We start from the raw sequence: 20,304 nt of genomic DNA on the forward strand, positions 1-20,304 counted from the left end.
TACGTCAGTTGCCAGAGTCGTCAGCTTTATTACTGTAAGCTTCTGATATGGACCAGGCCAAGTCTTATTTAGACTGCACTGCAGAGAATTCCTCAACCTGAAGAGGGTGTGCTCACACACACACACACATGTACACACACACACACCAACACACACTCACACACAGACAGCAATATAACCAGTCATCCAAAGTAAAATTTTTGCCGCTCTTAGTTTACATTCACTGTGTATTTCGTCTGATATCAATACAGTAAAAAGGTCTTCATTGCAAAATGACATTGATTGGTAATACCTCAGTGTGTTTTAGATTCAAGTAGAAGATGTTGCACTGTGCAGTCAGGTGGGACACTGTCCTTGTCAGATAAAATGAGACAAGTCTGGTTTTAGGTGGGTTAGTTATTCTTTTTTTTTTTTTTTTTTCTCCAACTGGGAACACATGGTTGGTGAGAAATCACCCTCTGAGTCCAGTGTACAGAGGCAGCATTGATCAGTCACAAACAAAGAAAATGAGCAAATATTTGTCTTGTAGTTGTAGTTTGTAGTATGCTTCCAGGGCCTTTCTTTGCCACGCCGGCGTCTCTATGGCTATTTTGTACAGCAGAATGTGTCCACTCCCATACAGGGAGGCTTGCTTGCTCAGTTATGTACACGTGGGGGACAGGAGATGGACAGGAGGCTATAGTGCTTTTTGTTGTGTGATTGCAAGCTCTCCTTCAGTCTCTCTCATTCTCCCACTCCTCCTCTTCTCTTCTTCTTCCTCCGCGTCGGCCTGCGAGGGTCAGCGGACCTGGGGAGCGTAGCCCTCCTTCATCAGCCCCTCCTCGTAGTCTGTCTGGCACAGGATCATGTTGTTCTTCAGGAAAAACTTGTCTCCCACACAAAACCTGCACCACACAAAGAGAAAGAAAAAAAAGGGTGAGGTGGGGGGGGGTTTACATAAGCATCAAAGTGAGAATCTGATCATTAGTACTGAGCTGTAGGCTAACAGGCCCAGCTGGCTGGCTGACTATTGTGCTAAACCTCTACCTTAGCTACCAAATACACCCCCCCGTTCAGCTGCAGTACAGACGAGGAGTGCTCCTCTAGGACATAGTCAACTCAATTACAAGGGGGGAAATGCAGGGCGTAAAGGGGATGCTTGTCAGTTTGGGTGGATCGGTGGGGGCTGTGGTGTATATACACGAATGGAATTATCTCCGTTTACAGCCAGGGTTCCTCTGCACCTGCAGCTACTACAGAAACATCCCCACCTACCACACCATGGCAATCCTGTCCTGGTTTCTGTAAAGACACAAGGGGGTGGACACTGATACGCTTGACCTTTCGGCACAGCACCAAGTGGAGATTATGTTGAACACGTAAGAGCGGTAACGCTCACTGTATTGTCCTGAGGGCTGCTTATCTCCCTCTGCGTGCAGGTTGGACAAGGTCGGGAAAGCAGCAGTGCTGGTGTTTACCGGCAGGGAAGAGGTGTAAGAGCTGGTGTGTGTGTATGTGTTTTTTTTTGGGGGGGGGGGGGGCACGCTGCCGTTTGACTTCCCCTGGATGTCGAGACTGCTGAGTTGAGCGCTGGAAGCCGCGCGCGTTTGTGCGCAGTCCCAGGTAACATACCTGACAAGTCTGGGCTGTTTGTAGCATTTATTCAGTGCTGCAGGGCAGATTGAGAATTGTGAATTGTGTGGTCCATTTGGGGCCAATTAGCAGCACACACCATAGGTACTGGCATAAAATGCGCAAAAGTGTGAGAGTGGTATGTGTTTCTTGAAATGAAGCCAAATGTTTCAGGGAGGAGGTGACATTTATTTAGACAGAACTGTGATATAAAGCTGCAGGCTCCATGGCGCTAAAAGTTTTCATTCATGAATGAGGACATAGTGGATGATGGTATCTAAATGAATGTGGATGTTTATTCTGCCAAACCATCCCATTACTATACAAAAAAGTGTTTTCCCAGGAAGCTAAAGAGCGTCCTATTAGGAAGACCTTTGCATTGTAAAGCTTCACCAGCAAATGTTTTCTTTGTCATGAATTATCTCCAACATGGGTGACACTAGAATCTGACGTGATTACTCCAAAATGGCTGAGAAGAGAAAACCAAGGATATGACATTTACAGCCTGAATCCAATTTTAGCCTCCAAATCCCATTGGAGCACAACAGATTTATTTTTACCCTATATACGCAGCTGCTTGAGTATATTTTTCTTATAAATGTTTTTTTTTGTTTTTTTTTAATCATACAAATATGCAATTCAGGTCGAAATCAAACCTGTCCAGCAAAGAGACCAACTATTAGGAAAAGAGTGATTCAACTTAAGTGATGTCTAGATTTGATGTGCTTAACATGTTGTTTTGTCACTGTGGGGATCATGTCAAAGGTTACAAAAAAGCATGTGAGTTAAAGAGTTAATGCTCCAATGTGTAACATTTGGAGGGGTTTATTGGCAGAAATCAAATATACAAATGATAATGTTTGTATAAATGTATTTTTTGTAGCCTTAGAATAAGCCTTCTTGTATGTACTTATAAGGTAAGATGCTACCATCTTTAGCCGCCATGTTTCCCCAGCAGCCTAAACGGACATACTTTTGCTTTTCCCTAGCCTTCTGGGAAACTAGAGTGACCTTCCTATACACTAATACCAACATGGGTAGTATATTACATTTCGACCACAAAACCCCTCCACAATGTTTCACACTGGAACTGTAATGCCAGAATAACTGTTATTAGCAAACTAAACAGGCAACTCATCCTTCCATTAATCTGTTTGACACATTTGTCATTCACCCCCTTTAAAACATAAATTGCCTGCTTTAAATGACATGTGCTCTCCCACAATCTGTCAGTGTCTGTCTTCGCTGACATTGGGCCCAAAATCCAGTTCATCTCCGTTTATTTATTCTCCCCCTCGCTCCCCCCTCCTCTTTGTCATCTGCGCTTATTTCACACAGCGAAATTGTTTCTGCTGACTGAAATGTCAGCCGCGTATGTGACATATGTGCACCAATTATGATGTGGATATTACACTGGACCCGTCACAGGCATGTCTAATAAAAGACCTCGTGATGCCCTATCGTAGTCCCAATTTCTTTTTGTCGGTGTGTGAGTGTGAGAACATGGGCGAACTGTCCACGGTCTACCCTGCATTTCGCCCTATGTCAGCTGGGATTGGCACCAGCAGCCCCACGTCCCTCATGCAGAGGATAAAGAGGTAGACAATGAATGAATGAATGAATGAAGCTCAACAACAAAAATCATGACATTATTTGCCCAATACTGCCGATATCTGTGATGTCATTTATGTCCCCCTCACTCAGGTAAAGCTAATGGCTAAGCTAACACTGGTGCACAATCTGCGATACTTTCCACACAAATCTCACTTCAAACTTCACAAGTTCACTTCAAATGGATGCATGGCCAAATTATGCAGGTCCCATAAGGTTTTAGTAACATGGACCATGGTTAGGGTCACCATGGAACCCACTTGGGACCTATATTTTCAGCCCAAATATAACGTTTTAATGGGGCCCACATGGGTGGGGATGTAAGGCAAAACTGCACTCAGAGCGCCCTCTGCTAGACTGTGAAGTAGTTACTCCTGGACTGATGTGCTTCTAGGCTGTTCATGATTAACTAAGTATGTTTTTTGGGGTTCAGATTTGACCTTTCCAGCTTAAACCCGCTGTAAAGTTATTTAACATTTGTGTGTTGCAGCAATGCTATACTTTAAAGGTCTTCCTCAGCACTGCATCCATAATCACAAGCACCACATATTGTGTGAGATGATGCATTTTCTGACTTTAGCTTAGACTACGCCAGCTTCAGATGATGCCACCCTCTCTCTCCACCTGGGCTGCCATCATTTTCTCCCCTCCATCTTCCTTCCTGTACTTAGAGCTGACTGTGACTAATGAGTCTTTGGAGACCTATTGTTGTAGGAGGAAGAGAAAGAATGGCTTCCACAGGCACACACTTAAAAGATGTATTGCAATGCCAGCCATTTGCCTCCGGGGCTCGTGTTAACTAGAGTATTCATTTTCCACTCAAATGAAGAAACAGGGAGATTGTCAAAAAGAGGAAATGGTCTCAACTGCACCAAATCTAATTACTGTTAGGATGCATACAGGTTCAGAAACACTTGGCCCTATGACACTGATGCTTAATTGTAATAGAGTGTTGTAAATCTTCTCTGGCATATTGCTGCCGGGCAACCAAGAGGAGAACAAGGACATGCTGAGGATGAGTTTCTCTTTGGGGAACGTAACTTAGAACATATGACTTTACATTTGGAAAGGAAGAGATTGTCCTTATCTATTTATTTAGTATCAGTCTTTGGTGGCAAAACGCTGCCTCATATATATTGTACATGTAATATAACGTTGTTAATGTGACATTCGAAATATTGGACTAGTTGTTTCTCACTTTCACTAATGTCAACAGAGACATAAAAAATATATTTTAGCCAATTGACAAAAGGCTAACCATGTAAAATCTACACTTTTCTAAGTCTTCTTTTTCTTCGTGTTAGACCAACGTCTTCAGATAACATGAATGATTTTACATCACAGCACACAGGAGTTATTGATCCGCTGCTGCCTCCATAAATGAGTTCAAATGTGTTATCCTGTGACTTTGGTGTTTTTTAAAACCCTTTTTTTCACCTTTACCTCGGTGGCACCTTTACCAAATGAGGCAGCAGTCGACCAGCAGTTCCTGTGTCAAAATGAGCTAAAAAACTAATATGGCTAATTTGATTTTGGTGTGGTAATAATATAAAACAAGTTAACTTGTTAAAATCCTATTTTCCTAATGTTTCTGCTGGCAGCAAAGTTATTAGGTAGGTCTAAGAAGTGTTGAAAATGTTTGAAAACCAAATTCAACCACACTTCCAAAAAACACAGATTCCCCTTTAATGTGAATCGTGCCTCCAAATGATTTGCAATATCATGCCCTACAAGATCATTTAGCCTGATCTGGTTTAACTTGAACCTGTCCTACCAGTGCATTGACTCCAGAGCCCAACACACAACCACTATAGTTTGTAATTTGTGTACAATATACGATATAGAAAAAGGATGCATTTAAAAAACAAGTCTTTAAGTGCCTTTTGAGGCATCTGGACTGATTAAAAAAAAGAGGGGGGGGGGGGGCATATCCATTCAGTGCACATGAGACTGATGAATTTGTTGGAAACGCCTCCTGTGTGGACACGGCTTGATTTAATAGCCAGAGCAAACACAAATGTGAAACCTCAGTATTCACCACAATAATGTGCAGTCCATGGCGTCCCTTTTCAAAAAAAGACCTTGCATTGATATTCAAAAAGACAGCCCCTCGAAGGAAATCTCTTCCAACATAATACGGTCACTAGTCTATGTATTATGGGTATTATGAACACATTTTTTTTTCCATTTGAATGATATGTAGAACAATTAAAACACATATAATATGTAAAATATAGCCTGGGGAATTGGTAAGTATTAGTTGTTCAAAGCTAATCCAAATTATTTAAAAAAGTTAAGACCTGGAAGTGTCCACCACTGCTTAACAGTTGGACCTGGATGCTGAAAATATATGAACTCACCCCACGACTGGAGGGAAAGTGACATGTATTTTATTTATAACATTTGTCTTTTTTTTCTTTAAATTGTGATTTTTACTCCACAGTGTGGTATTGTGGAGTTGGAATTGTGTGTATCTAGTATGCTGGCTGCACAGCCTCTCCAAGTCCTCACTACCAATCATACACAAAGTGACAACTGTGTCCCTTATTGCCTATTAGGCTGCTGTCTAACAAGGCGAACTCATGACATACAAGGCACCAGTGGTTGAGCTTAGCTGTGCTGAATCCAATTGGTGTCAGCTTCCCATCTCTCTGAAAGCTCCAGTAGGGAGCCTCCTCCCTGTATCTGCACTGACCTTCCCCTGCACTGTCACCCATCCTACTCCCGACTACACTAACCTTCCTTGCAGCCTCCCTAGACTGCGGCCTCCAGCTCATCAGGGGGAAATTGGGCCAGCACTGGCGAGATGATGAGGCTGGACGACAGCCCCATCGATTAGCTGTCCCCCAGGGCTGATCTGTGGCTAACTACTTGCTGGATGGAGTCTCATATCACTTTCCTTATTCCCAACACCCCCACCCTCACGAGCACCCTCTCCTCAGAACCAGATACCTCCCTCACCCCTTTTGGTTCCAAGACCTCATTGGTGTGCTCTCTCTTCCCAGAGCTGCAGGTGTGAGGGAAAATAACAGGTCTGACTAGTGGGAAGGTCACGGCGATGGATTTATGTCCAGTTTAACAGAGTGAGGCCACAGTGGGTGCAGACATGAGCAATCAGAGCCTATGTAGGACCCTATATTTTCACTGATAGACCAGGGACAGGAGCTATTCACTCCCCTCGGCTTGATACAATTTCAAAGTCATGCACAGAGTGGAGAAAGAGAGAAAAAGAGTGGGGTATTGCTCTCTGGCAGACACACTAGTAAGATAAGTGGTCAGGCCCATCCATTTATCTTCTTCTCAATTCTTCTTTCATGGCAAGGGAGAGATTGGTGGCAACTGTGATGGTGATGATGACAAAGAGCAAGAAAGCAGCTGCAGGTCATGATCGCAGTGGCACGTCCACCGTCAGCTACCGGGACAGTCTTTTTCCACCTCTGCCCCGCTGTACTAATTAGTCTGTCATTTAAGCAATGCACCATTTTAATAACACCGTGCAGGGCAGTGACTGCACCAAGTCATTTGGTACGTTCCCACGCACAGTTAAATCACAGCTATCCTTGTCCTAGTATACGAGCACTAGCTGGTGATCAATAAACTGAATGTGTATCTGAAGGCCACACAGCAGAATAGTGGCAAACACTATTTGCTTACAGCAAATAACCTGGGCCCATGACCCGGTCCAACTGTTAGCCTTTCTGTATGGAGTTGGTTCTCCAGTTTTCTCCAACAGTCCAAAAACATGCAGAGGTTAATCGGACACCCTACAATGACTGTAGTTGTTAATGTGACAGGAATTGGTTATTCACTTCTTTATGTTGGTCCTGTGACGGACTGGCGATCAGTCCAGGGTTTAGCCCGCCTTACATGCTGTGTCAGCTCCAGCGGCCCCAAGACCCCATGTGGAGGATAAATGATTAATAAAAGTATCTAAAAATGAACATAGTTATCTGGTTACAAAACAAACTTCTGTTTTGAAGCCTCAAGCACCATGATTTGACTGGTGCCATGTCAGTTTCTGAGGCTCTAATAGGTGCCTGGTTGTGCATGAAAACAACCAGACACCTACACCAATAGGTGTCTGGTTGCCACACATATGTACCTGCTTTTTTGTCAATTTCCCTCTAAATGGGAACATAATTTACAAAATTGGCATCATGTTCTATTGAAGAGGATCTGCAAATTTATATTGAGACCATTAACACCTCAGAACATTTTTCTATTGATGTTATAAATCAAGTGAGAAGTAGATGCTTCCCATAGACTTCCATTCAAATTGGTATCTTTTTGCAACCAGTGGAGTCGCCCCCTGAGGGCTAACTGTTACTTCCATCTCACTTCTAAGGCCTTGTCTATTTTTATATACAATCTATGGTCCAATGGTATTATGCTAGCTAGAGAGCTAAAGGCTCCCTTCCAGCTTGTATGTATTAGACATTTTCCAGTTGACCATATACGTCATGGACCAAAACTGGTTAGTAACAAACGGCTAGTTGTTAGCATGTCGAGCACATCCATCAACTTCAAAATATATCTTTTAAACTAACAGAGCATAAACTCGGTGTCCTTGTCAGTCCAAAACTGTAGCTGTCTAGATTTCACCATGTTTGAGAAAATGACTTTCATAGATTTGAACTAATTTAAGATTAAGTAATGTTTCAGTTGGACTTGTTTACATGTATTTATAAATGTGATTTTAGTCAGATTAACACAGAAATAAATAATTTTCTAAGGTCAAGTAAATGTACTGAATGATGAAATGTGAAAAATCATTCACGCTGGGTTCACTGTAGTGATGTGGTCATACAAGCAATGTACTGTACGTATATATATATATATATATATATATATATATGTATATACACACACAGTGGTGGGGGCTGTATGTTCATACTTGATTGCTTGATTGTAGCAATTCCACCTTCAAAACAACAACACGGGCTGCAGCTGACCCACAGGAGCAGCGGATAATTACACGGCGCGACCCCCAGTGACCTCGTGATTGCCTGCTCTGTTTATCAGATTTCACATTTTATGACAACGTTCCGCGGAGAAATCTCCAGGCCATTTGTGAGATGGATTAGATTGCTTTATCGAGAGGGCCCTTGGGGGCAGCGGCGGCGGCGGCGGCGGCAGCAGTGGGGCGGGGAGGGGGCAGAGTCCGGGGTTTTCATGTTTGTACGAACGCTCGGGAAACAAGAGAAAGGGCAGAGCTGGCATCGATGAACAAGGCCGTAGATCGGCATGCCAGACAAAGGAGCGAGAACGGAGGCAGGTTTCTCAGCAGCAAGGCTGCGACAAGATGTTGAGAAACTATTCAGGGAATCTTAAGTGAGATCACATTGTATACTAAAGCTGAGAGCATTCGTTCTTTCATTTAGTTTATTTTTTTTAACAAATTTGCATGGTTTTGGAAGCCAAAGTACTCTGAGAAAACCCACGTCACCACCACGATTGTTGTATAGTGATGCAGCGTGTTTTCATGCTGAATCACAGTCATTTGTAAACTAGACTTCCTGGTGTGCTTTATTCCTGCAACATGTAATTTCAATGGCCAGGATATAAACACTATGAGGTATTTCTGACCCAATAACCAGGTGCCCTTTGTCTCTAAACCTAAGCACAGCTTAGGGTGAATTCCAATTCCTTGCTTAACCCTCAATCTCAAAAATGCGCTCCCTCTAGTGCAAGTGCTGTCCCGATTCTCAGAAAAATTAAGTTGAGGGCCAAGTTTAAGGGCTGTATCGCCCTCAATATTGAGATTTTCCGAGACCAGCCTTGGGAGCAAGGGCTACCCAGAATGCATTGCGTGTTTTCACATAAGAAAGATGGCGTCGAAAGCAGCGAAACGAGTGCGATACAAATGAAGTATTTTCTTTGTTAATAGAGATATAAAAAAATATGAAAACCATTGTATTATCTTAGTTTAGGCCCATATTATGGATTACTGACGTCATAGTTGCGTAACATTTATTTTTATTTTACGATCTTTTGTCAATAGCCGGCCGGTGCGGACAAGCGATCGTTTGCTATGGTTTACTTTTCAATAAGCCGTGGTGTATGGTAACTGTCAGCTGAATATGTCCGTGGTTGTGGTATTTGTATGAGTATCATCTTATAACTAACTGACAACCTAATAACTTGACTGACAAACGGATCGTCATAAATAATCGTGACTCGTAAATGTGTTCTTCTTCTTTTTTGGAGTTGACAGTCTGGACGCAGCTTTCGCGTTATTCTGCCCCCTACAGTCTGAAGACGTATATCTGCATTTAAGGGGTGTCCCATTTCTAAGTAACAAAATAACCCTCAACACTTGGTTTTGAGGCCGGTTAAGATTAAGGGTTGAGCTTGAGGGATAAGATTGAGGGTTACGATAGGAATTGGAATTGGCCCTTAGTCACCGTACTTTAATCCTAACCTACAGCACCAGAAGCACTGACCTGCATATCTGTAGACCTGTCGATAAGTAATGTCATTTTGGTTAAGAAACATGAGCTCACACACATCTGTATTTAGCAAGAAAATCCAAGAAAGATCTGGTTCACATTCACATGTGGCATGTGCATTGCTGCCACATCCCATCATTTTTTTTAATTCTGGGCAGGTTGCATCTATTTCGGCATTTTTGCCCATTCTTCAAGCAAAAATAGAGAAAAGATGTGTTATAAAGATATTCTACCAGCAATATGACATAAAACTGACACATTTTCACAGTAGTTTGAGTGTCTTAGGTTGAATCCTGAATACATGTAAACATAAATATTATACTTTTAAAGCTATTTTAGCAGCTGTGTGTGGAGAAAGTGGAGGCTACAACTACACAGAAACCCTGTGTAGGTTATAATTATATCAGGTGACTGCCATAAACTCTTGCTCTCTCTCCGTTTATCTGTTTGGGTAAACAAAAATCATGTGAGGTTTTAAAGTCATGAAAATATTAGTCTAACCCCGTCTAACATATCACCTGGCAACTGAGGAATTTCCCTCAGACGCAGATCGTACCAGAAAATCAGCCTGACATTTGTGCTGATTTGACTGTTGTTTTTATTTCAGTGACTTTATGTGGGCACTATCTCAGCCAAACATGAGTAATCCTCTAAACATATACCCACACTACGGAACCCCGGACATGACATGGTCAAAAAATGTTTTCTATTGTGGAAATAAGTACAACAGGCGCACAACAATAAGTACAATGTGCATATTATTTTGTGGCCACAAAATAGCACTTTGTGGCCACAATTCAATTGTTTTTTTGACCATGTCATGTCCGGGGCTCCGTACCACACAGCTCCACAGATGTGCAGAAACAAAATAGAAAACAAATGTCAACGGCTCCGATTAAAGATGGTGCCACACCATCAGTCTTGGCCAGGTCCTGGTGAAAATTGTGATGGGCATCTGAAAGGTGCTCGCAGAGCCAGAACGGCCCTCGTGGAACACTTTAACGTCGATTTTATTCAACAGTTCAGCAGCTGCCCTAATGTAAAAAGAAAGATTTGCTCGCGCCTAAATGGGTTTTAATGTGAGAGAGCAGAGTTGGCCTGCCTGGGCCTGGCTGATGAAGATTAGCTGACTTCTTCCATTAGGAGAGGCTGTCTGGTGCAGCCGCCTGAAGTGGCAAGACAATAACCGAGTGCTAATTGTGCGTAACCAGGTCCTTTGCCTTGAGCATGCACAATGTGTCTGGTTTGTGTGCATGGCTGCCCGTGTCTGCGTGGCGGTAACAAAACTCAGGGTTGGAGGGAGAAAAAAAAGATGAGAGAAACACAGGAACTGAGCCAACACATAACCTTCCCGATGTGTTCCCCCTAAGGTTTTCTGATGGATAGTGTTTCTTTTAACCTTCAAAAAAGAAAAAAAAAGAAAAAGAAAACTTTGATAACATTCTGGCTTTGCTCATTAGCTCCAGGACTAGTTCCCAGAAAATGTTAGCAGCGATTCAGTCATGCTAATGTGGAACCTGTGAGGGCTTTCCAGAACGTCGTACAGTATGCGATATTGTTTGAAAATGTACCGCGTCCTCTGTGTTTGTAAATGTCTGTGAGACTTAAAGGAATCGTTTAAGGTTTCTGAAGTGTGGTTGTGTGAGGTACTGACTCATAGTCACCTCTGACTGTTCTGTTTGTGTCCCCTGCGCCTACGACCCAGCAGGCAGGCCCTCAGTGCCAAGAGTTCTTGGACAGAAACACAGCCTATATCCAGATTAATGATACATTCACACGACTACATCTTAAACACAAAGCATCTGCAATCGCTTTGTCTGCCATACGCACTAGCGAGGAGGTTTTTGAGCACCTAAAATGGAGTGTTAGGTGTTCAAAGTTCAAGAAATGCTGCTGGCTCAGTCTTGGTTTTAAAACTCGGGGACTGCTTCTTAATGTTGACGGGCAGAAATTCAGACGTTTGGAGTTTTTTTTTGGCTTTTATCTGTCGCTACTCTGAATTAAGCTCAACAAACATTTAATACAGAAGTGTAATCTTGCAAATGGGCTGACTGACTCACAACATATACAATGCTTATATTCCTGCACAATAGGATGGCCCCACTACTGTGATTCATGTCCTTGTATTTGTATGTTTCCAAGTGTTGAGATTAAGGCCCCGTCCCAATATCTCCCCTAACCCTACATTTTTCCCCTAACTCTACATTTTGCGCGTTCACGTGTAGGCTGGAGCAAGGGGAAATGTGATTTTTCCCTTATAATCAACCCTCAAAACGTAGAGAGCTCCGGTGCAGGCTTAAAAAGAAGTGGAAGATTAAATTACCCATGAAGCTTTGCGGATTCAGTGATCCGGTTGATATTTTTCAACAAAGATGGCGGCCACATCTAGTGAGGAACATTTTCGTTCTAATATATTTTTGCAAATAAGCACGTTACAATGTCGAATTGTGTTGGAATATGTTGGTTTGATACACATCCAAGGACCATTGAGCTTTGTCAGAAAATAACTGATGATTTATGAAAGCAGCTGGCAAACTAAGAAGCTGGCTACCCGCCGATTTTGTTTAGGCAACGTTTTGTGTTGATGACGCATATATCATTGTGCACTGTGTGTTTATATGTATCCTCCTCTTCCTCTACTGAAGACCACTCATAATTTAACTTGAATGTTGTTTCTGCAAAAATGTAAATTTGGCATAGTTCGTTACAGACACCTATAAAGATAAATTATACTACTTTTAAATAAAAACGTGTTGTGGTACTCTTTACCAGCACTCTCAGTCCAATCTGGGTTCACTTGTATAATGCTTTATTTCTTTTGTTGGAACTGGTAGAAATTAGCTCTTTACTTCAGCTGGCCATGACCATTGAGACAGTGTTGCAGGACTTTACTTTTGGGTTGTGCTCAATTCTTTCACCATGCATTATGAAGTTAATGATAGGCTGCAGTACAGGTTCAGTGAAGGTGATACTGGAGTTTCTTTAAAAAGCTTTTCTCTATCACTCAGTTCAAAACCTCCAAACTGCTCCCTCTTTGGTGCTGTGGTCAGGAGGCAGCATCCCAAAATCTCTGACCACATCCTGATGCAGTCACAAGCCCAAGTAATGAAGACTTATGGGAAGCATATGTATGGCCATGAAACTGCACCTGTAGCTCAAGGCTGACACTGCGCTGCAGTAGTACAGGATCATAATCACTGCGTTGGGCCCAGCAGGGGTCCTTAAGCCCTCAGATGTGTCCGCTTGCTCACTGGTTAGTGTGATAAATCTCTGGTGTGGGATATTTCTTTAACTATGAGCAGCACTATGGGCTGCAATCTGGGCTTCCCTGACCAGCCATCTGCCATGCACACAGGTACGTGAGAGGAACAGGGGTGTGGTCCGATCACTCACCTCTGATTGCAGAGTTGACACGCGAAGCAGTCCAGGTGGTAGACGTTCTCTTTGGCCCTCATGACCATCTCGAAGGCTGGGATTAGCTTGCTGCAGGCTGCACAGTTCCCCGTTACGCCAAACAACCTGAGAGACCATCCACACACAAACAAAACAAACCAAAAACAAAAAGACACAGAATGTAAGTGCTATTGTCGTTTCCTACTACTTTCAGTCTTCATACTGAGAAAGGACAAACACCTGCCAGACTTAAAGGTGCGGAGAGTTGAATTTCTCTTCTGACTTTGGTTAAGAAAGTAATCAACACTTACCCTTGTAATGTGCGGGCCAGTGATGTTTGATTATCTCACATCACCCTACCGATTACAAATAAAATCTGCACCAGGACTTTGTGGTAAGATGGTACGGGGTCGTACCTATGTTCCCCGGGTCTATGTTCCCCGATTGGGGAGCATTGGAAGTTTTTTTTAAAAAAGGGTCCTATGTTCCCCGCTGTTCACCCAAAGGGTCCTATGTTCCCTGATCACATACAAAGCGGGGAACATAGGACCCTTTGGGTGAACAGTGGGGAACATAGGACCCTTTTTTAGAGATAGTCCTGGGTCCTATGTTCCCCGCTTTGTATGTGACCGGGGAACATAGGACCCTTTGGGTGAACAGCGGGGAACATAGGACCCTTTTTTAGAGAAAGTCCCGGGTTCTATGTTCCCCGCTTTGTTTGTGACCGGGGAACATAGGACCCTTTTTTAGAGAAAGTCCCGGGTTCTATGTTCCCCGCTTTGTTTGTGACCGGGAAACATAGGACCCTTTTTTAGAGAAAGTCCCGGGTTCTATGTTCCCCGCTTTGTATGTGACCGGGGAACATAGGACCCTTTGGGTGAACAGCGGGGAACATAGGACCCTTTTTTAGAGAAAGTCCTGGGTTCTATGTTCCCCCGCTTTGTATGTGACCGGGGAACATAGGACCCCGGGGAACATAGATACGGTCCCGATGGTACAATAACTATGACAAACTACACTAAATATTTAATTAAGTGTAGTTTGTAAGAGTTTGGTTTAGGTTATACTTTATTGTAGCATTTGAAACTATACATAGTATAGTAGTAATAGTAATAGTAGTATATGTTAGTGGGTAGTTATGCATGTTTCCCCTGGAGGGTCAAAAAGATAGACATGAAGCCCCTATTGGGGGGTGGCTCGTTGCCTTCTTTCTCTTTGTTTTTTTTTATAATTATAATAAAAAAATAATACAGAATTATAATTTCTGTGTGTGGGCACCCGTCGCTCTACGACACAAGTTGCTATGTCCCGTGACAAAAAGGAAGGAGCGTAGCGGTCAACAAATAAGTCCATGGTGCCAGTGGCTCAGTATCGGGCTGGCATGATGCCGACGGCACAACAATAAAAAGTTGTTACCAAGTGGATCATGATTCAATTTTTATTCTACCATCCATAAACTTCAAAAACTATTTATTGTTACAGCTGACACAGCTTAAATTCAGTGTCCTCATCAATCAAAAAAAACCAAAAAAAAACTGTTGTTCTCCAAACTTTATTTATCTGGTGTGTGTTAGTCTTCAGTCAGATGTGTTTTAAAGGTCTTAACACAATAGTTGGATTTTCTGGTACTCCAAACAGACGACCCTCCGATTACAAGCCCAGTTCCCTTCCACGTGGGCCATGGGCTGCCCCCCAAAAAAAGCAAAATAACAGGTGCAGATGCTGCTTCCACCGTTTCGTGGTGACTCTGAGCACAAAGTGACATCTGTCAAAGAGATTGTGATACGCACACTAACATGATGATGCAGGCATGCTCACTGTCTCTGGATCAGTTACAAAAATAGGACGGACAGAGGAGCAGAGTACAAGAAAAGAATAAAAAAAAATACAGGGCCGCAGCTTGTGCCATTGAAATAAATGGGACATGGCTACAACTACTGCCCATGGAGGACCCTATTATTTCTCCGCCTGCTCCGGGGACATTAATGTGAGTATTCATTAGGGATTCAGGGCCGTTACTACACAGGGACCTGGGCCAGGCTATAACAAGGGAAGGAAATATCTGATAACGAAATCATATAACAAAATAACCTATTAGGCAGACTTCTTGCGGCACTTTTGGCCGTCGTTGTTAAAATGATAAAACGGCATGCCACTCTCAGAGTCTGTAAGAGATCGCAATCTGATAAATGATCTCGGGGCTCGGGATATGCAGGGTTGTTTATTAACCTTCAGAAAGCATGTTTCCCAGAGGCAAAGGAAGCAGATAGATTGTGCCCTCATAAATACCTACAGAATTAAGGAGCACTGTCAACACACCTTGGGACAATGAAGGATATCTATTGGAACAAGGTAAGGTGGGTAAAAAACCCACAGAGGACCAATTGGATTGGATTAGTGTCGGCTTAATTAAAAGAATGATGCTTTTTTCCCTTTGAGCTATCTAAATTTAGATACATGTGTGCTGCTGCTTGTCTTTTCTCTTTGCCGCACAAATGTGCACAGCCTCAAGGGCTTCACATAAAACGGACGAACTGATGTTTTCTCTCATTTCAAAGACGAATAATTGATCTAAAAATGTAAAAAATAAAGGACGAAATGATACATTTAGTGTCTGAGGCTGACTGTGCAAGGGGGGCAGTGAGCGTCCTCGTCTTCCAGTTACCTGAATCATTCTCAAATAGTAGCATATACTCAAGGCTCTGGATTATAAATGATGGAGGGCATTTGTGTAGAAAAAAAAAGAAGCGATGTTTTAAGCTCAGTGCCTGTCAGCTTGAATCAAAAGGCCGTTCTGTTTCACTGTTCGCGATGTCTGTCCACACTCCTCTCTCATTCTCTACCAAATTTGAGCCAGCTTGTGCTGCTGGAAAGAACTGTCACACTAGTTTGATCTGAAAAAACATTCTGGGTGAAAAGTCCTTGTGTGTTTTGTGAACGTCTTTTGTGTGTGTGAGACAGTTAAATCTGTTCAAGCCCCAACAAATGCTTTAGACACATTTAAAAACAAAGCATGACAAAACTAATCAATGAAGAATTTGCATTTGGATCTATCACAGAAAAACAGATCTATGCTAAACTTTTAACCTTTTAATTTAGTCATTTAATGTTTTTATTATTTTTTTTTGTTATAAATATATACACACAAACACACACACACACACACACACACACATACTTCTATTTTTCCTGTGTTTGAAATGAGTAGGGGAAAACGTGTGAACTTGTCAAGCTCTATACGTCATTTATAATCCATAATATAATCCATCATGATCTATCAGTATATTCAAGCCTGGCTCTAGACCAACTGGTTCCAAATGGGGCCATGCTCTACCCACTGAATTCTCCAACTACTTCTCAAAATTCAAAAACGTGTTCTATTTTATGTAATATTTAAATTTGGCACATTTGTCAGTTGTCAGGTATATAAATTCACCCCAAATCAACAATGGTGTAGATTTGAGTCTTGTGTTATTCCTGCTCTGCCGATGGAACTGAAACGTTTCATTTTAAACTCCTCTTTCACAACCCTTTCACACACATAGGTACATGTGTTTATTTTGTAAATCTGAAGAAGCAAGACCACGTTGATCCCAGCTGAAAAATTGGTGCACATCACTTCCTGTGCACTAGTTGCATTAGAAATAGTTATTATTATATATGAATAACACTTAATTGCACCCTCATGAGAGACATGTTAGCACAACTGTACGTTGCATTTGCATCACTTTTATTTGTGCGCATGTTTGGTACTGTACATTGTACGGTATGTATTAGGGCCACATGTAAAAAAAGAATTCTGACTTTAATCACAGAATTCATGTTGTTTTATGTATTTTTTCTTTCTTTTATTTTTTTTTTACATGTGGCTCTAATACTCTTTTGTACTGCATTTATATTTTCCTTTGTTACATTAAACCTACCCAAGGACTGCAAATAATCTGGCATATTTAAGTGAAATTTAAATGTCCATTACTGTGTATTATTCATGCAAAAACAGAAGAAGAGGCGGTAAATATTCTACACTAGTGTTTACAAGACAGCGCTCCGCTGTAGCGTGCCAAGTTTTAAAGATGTGAAAGTTGTTGCTGTTGAATTATATTGCATTACAGGGACAGGTGTTTCCATTATTGTGTCCAACCCATTTATATCAATCAGGCTATAGGCCAAGTCTTCAATATACATACTAATAATTCTTCCATAGCCATGATGTAGTTGATTAATAGTGTAATATAAGGGTATTTGTGGCAACAGAATCCATGTCTCTGAAAAAAAACAACAAAAAAAAACTTGTTTGCTGCATACTTCATTGCATACATTCCTATACTAGTTTAAATGTTTAACCTCCCAACCTGTGCCGACTTATGGGAATACATATATCTCCTCTTTTGAAATCCAGCAATTTCTCCGGTGTCTTTGACGAGCTAAGTCTAATTTTTTTTTGCTGATAACGGTCATGCGAGGTTTACCAGAACTTAATCTGTGGCAGCTAAAGCACGGAGCCGGGCTCGGCTTTTGCTGAGCTCGTGTGTGGCAAACACTCGTCGAACAGAGTGCACTCTGTGTGTGTGTGTGTGTGTGGGGGGGGGGGGGGGGGTCGGTTAGATATGGCGCGTACCTGCCACTCGTCTTTCATCGTTCTGCCAGTGTGATGCCACAGACGCTAATGGCTCTCGAGGGAGGAGGGAAAATTAAGCATGGTTGGGGTTCTAATGAATTCAAAGGCACCGGCTTAAAAAGCCCATATGAAGATGGTGGGTTTAGAGACCTGGTGCAGAATCACCTAGAGCCTGTGACTCAAAGCTTTTAGCACTGGATTCTAATTTGTAATACATGTCAAAATGTGTCTCTCTCAGGTTGACAGTGCTGTAGCTGTCTGCCATGTCTTGAAGGCAGCAAACTGTGGGTCTGCTGGATTAAAAAAAAAAAAAACAGAATAACATATGTAGAATAGCAGGCTTGACATCCACTTCATATCCATTGCTGACAAGACGGCATGTATATTTAAAGAGGCTCAAGATACAACATGAAATTAAAATTCATGCTTTTTGCTCAAATCTGAATTTGAAAGAGAATGGAGGCCACGGCACCTTGTCTCTCAGTCAGAGAGGCGTTCACTGTGCAGTACAGCCCGGTACAGCTCAGTGGTACCTATTTGATGAGAGAGGGGGGAAAAAAACCCAGATACCAATTAAATTATTCCACAAGGCTTTAGCCCAGTGGACCCAAAACCCAGTCTGAGAGTCCTCCTCCAATCACCCAACACCAGACACCCATGCAGCATGCCTTAGGAGAAGGCAGTGGCATTGTGCCAGAGCTTTTTCCCTCATCTTTGTCAATGTAATTCAAATATACAATATCCCCACCCCTTTCCACAATGCTGATTACTGGGGTGTGAGAAATAAAACGAATTATCGCTGACTTTATACATGAAGCCACAGATACTGTTCAAACGCACCAACGTCATTTTACAGCTCTATATACAGCTGTAGATGATCTAACTGAGTGAAATTCATTGCTTTTTGTCGTGCAGTCACATAATATGGCCATTAACGAGAAAGAAGAGAAGGCGACGCCACGAACAAACACGCGTTAACGCCGTAGAAGCATGAAAAAGTGCAGAAACGGCTGCATGAAATAAATAATGTCAAATGCAACCACGTTGATTGATAACTACAATTTACTGCGTCTAACTTTAAGCAGAGCCTCAGAAATGAGGTTCTGCCTCATTGGGACCAGGTTTTAGTTCTGATGAGGTGCTCGGCTTCTCATTCAGACTGCCACACTTTATTCTTTTCATTATTCAATCGGGGGCCACTGGTGCATTCAATGTCCTGTTGCAAGGCGTTGCTTCTGGTTACAAGTGTGGATCGGCAAAGTATTCAAAATGACATGTTGAGGTGATTAGTGAACATTTCTCTTGTGAAAAAGGGACTAAGAGAGACGGAGCTCTACTCATGTACAGCTCTGACTTAGATCAGTTTACAGGAAAGATCTATTCAGGTAAAAAACCCACCACAACTGTCTTTATACGGTAACACAAAACTCTGTACATGGTACAAGATACGTTTTACCATTAACAGCCATATTTGGTGGTTAAGTGTTATCTATTATTTGTGTGTTTTTGCTAATGTACAAATCCACACGTGGAGTCTTTAAAGTTAAAGATTCTGAAGTTTGAAAAGTACATACAATTGCAACGCGGATGAAAGAATTGTTTGAATGGAGCCTTTTGAATAAACCTTGGTCAAAATTCAGCCTGTACCAATTCACACCACTCTCATCGCCTCCTCCTCCTCCTCCTCCTCCTCCTCCTCTCCTCCCCCCCATCTCTTCCATCTCTTCAGCCACCTCAATTGCTCCAAACCGTGGCGTGCATTTATCAGCCGCTGGATTAGAATTTGTTTCCTCATAAACCATTGATCATCGGCCTATTACTAGGCAAATGACAGTTAATTACCCACTACATTAACCACAGGGACCTGGGGAGCGACTCCCTGTGCCATCAGTCAACATGATGAATGTGGCAAGTTCAGTAATGCACGGCCGTTCCCTCGTCTGCCTGCCACGCAGAGAACAACACCTGAATCTCACATGCAGGCACCCAGGGAAAATCTATGGCAATCTGCATAATTACAGGCTTGGGGTTAATAACGGACAAATGATTTGCTGCATGTCAGCGTTGGCTTTTTTCCCTCCTGTCCCCCCTCCCCCCCCATTTTTTTTGTGTGTGTGTGGGACAGCACTTTGTCCATATGATGATCCTCCCTGACTGAAGCTGTGTTGCATTGGTATCTCACTTAGAACTTGTGGCATCGGAGATTAAGGGAACACAGAACTTCTATTTACTGATAACAATGTTGCAGCCACTTTATTCGCAATTTAGATTTTAATTTATGGGCTACAAACTCTGTTTATGCTCTTGTTTTTGTATTAACGCAGTTTGTTACACTTTGACAGCTGGGTCGCCAGCGGGGTTATTCAACACAGTAAGTGGCAGCTAGTTCAGAAGTGCTGAATGCACGACCTCATAGGTAGGGATGAGCTGATATGATACGCAGTATCTGCATCAGTCTGATCATTTAAATCAGGGGTTCTCAAAGTTTTGATACCTGAGGGCCAATTTAGGAACCCAACATTGGACTGAGGGCCGCCAAAGGAAAAAAAAGAAGAAAGAAATCCCGTTTGTAATAATTTTAATGACCAGATTGCAGTTCTACAGTTTAGCTTTAACTAATAT

General features: G+C 42.3%; 1 protein-coding gene across 2 annotated transcripts in view; it reads right to left on the reverse strand.

Annotated features, from left to right (window-relative positions):
* Positions 1-778: 778 nt before the first annotated feature.
* The window catches only part of lmo3 (LIM domain only 3), a gene marked incomplete at both ends in the record, with an annotated part of 56,033 nt that continues 36,507 nt past the window's right edge, over positions 779-20,304 (reverse strand). The window contains 2 exons of one of the 2 annotated variants that reach the window (XM_083906625.1): positions 779-884; positions 13,065-13,190. In XM_083906625.1, the coding sequence (XP_083762751.1) occupies positions 779-884; positions 13,065-13,190 (232 nt within the window). Of the gene's footprint in view, positions 885-13,064; positions 13,253-20,304 lie in introns of both variants that reach the window. The other variant, XM_083906624.1, reaches the window with a different exon arrangement.

The sequence above is a fragment of the Microchirus variegatus genome (genome assembly GCF_963457635.1).
Source record: "Microchirus variegatus genome assembly, chromosome: 20".
Taxonomy (NCBI): Eukaryota; Metazoa; Chordata; class Actinopteri; order Pleuronectiformes; family Soleidae; genus Microchirus; species Microchirus variegatus.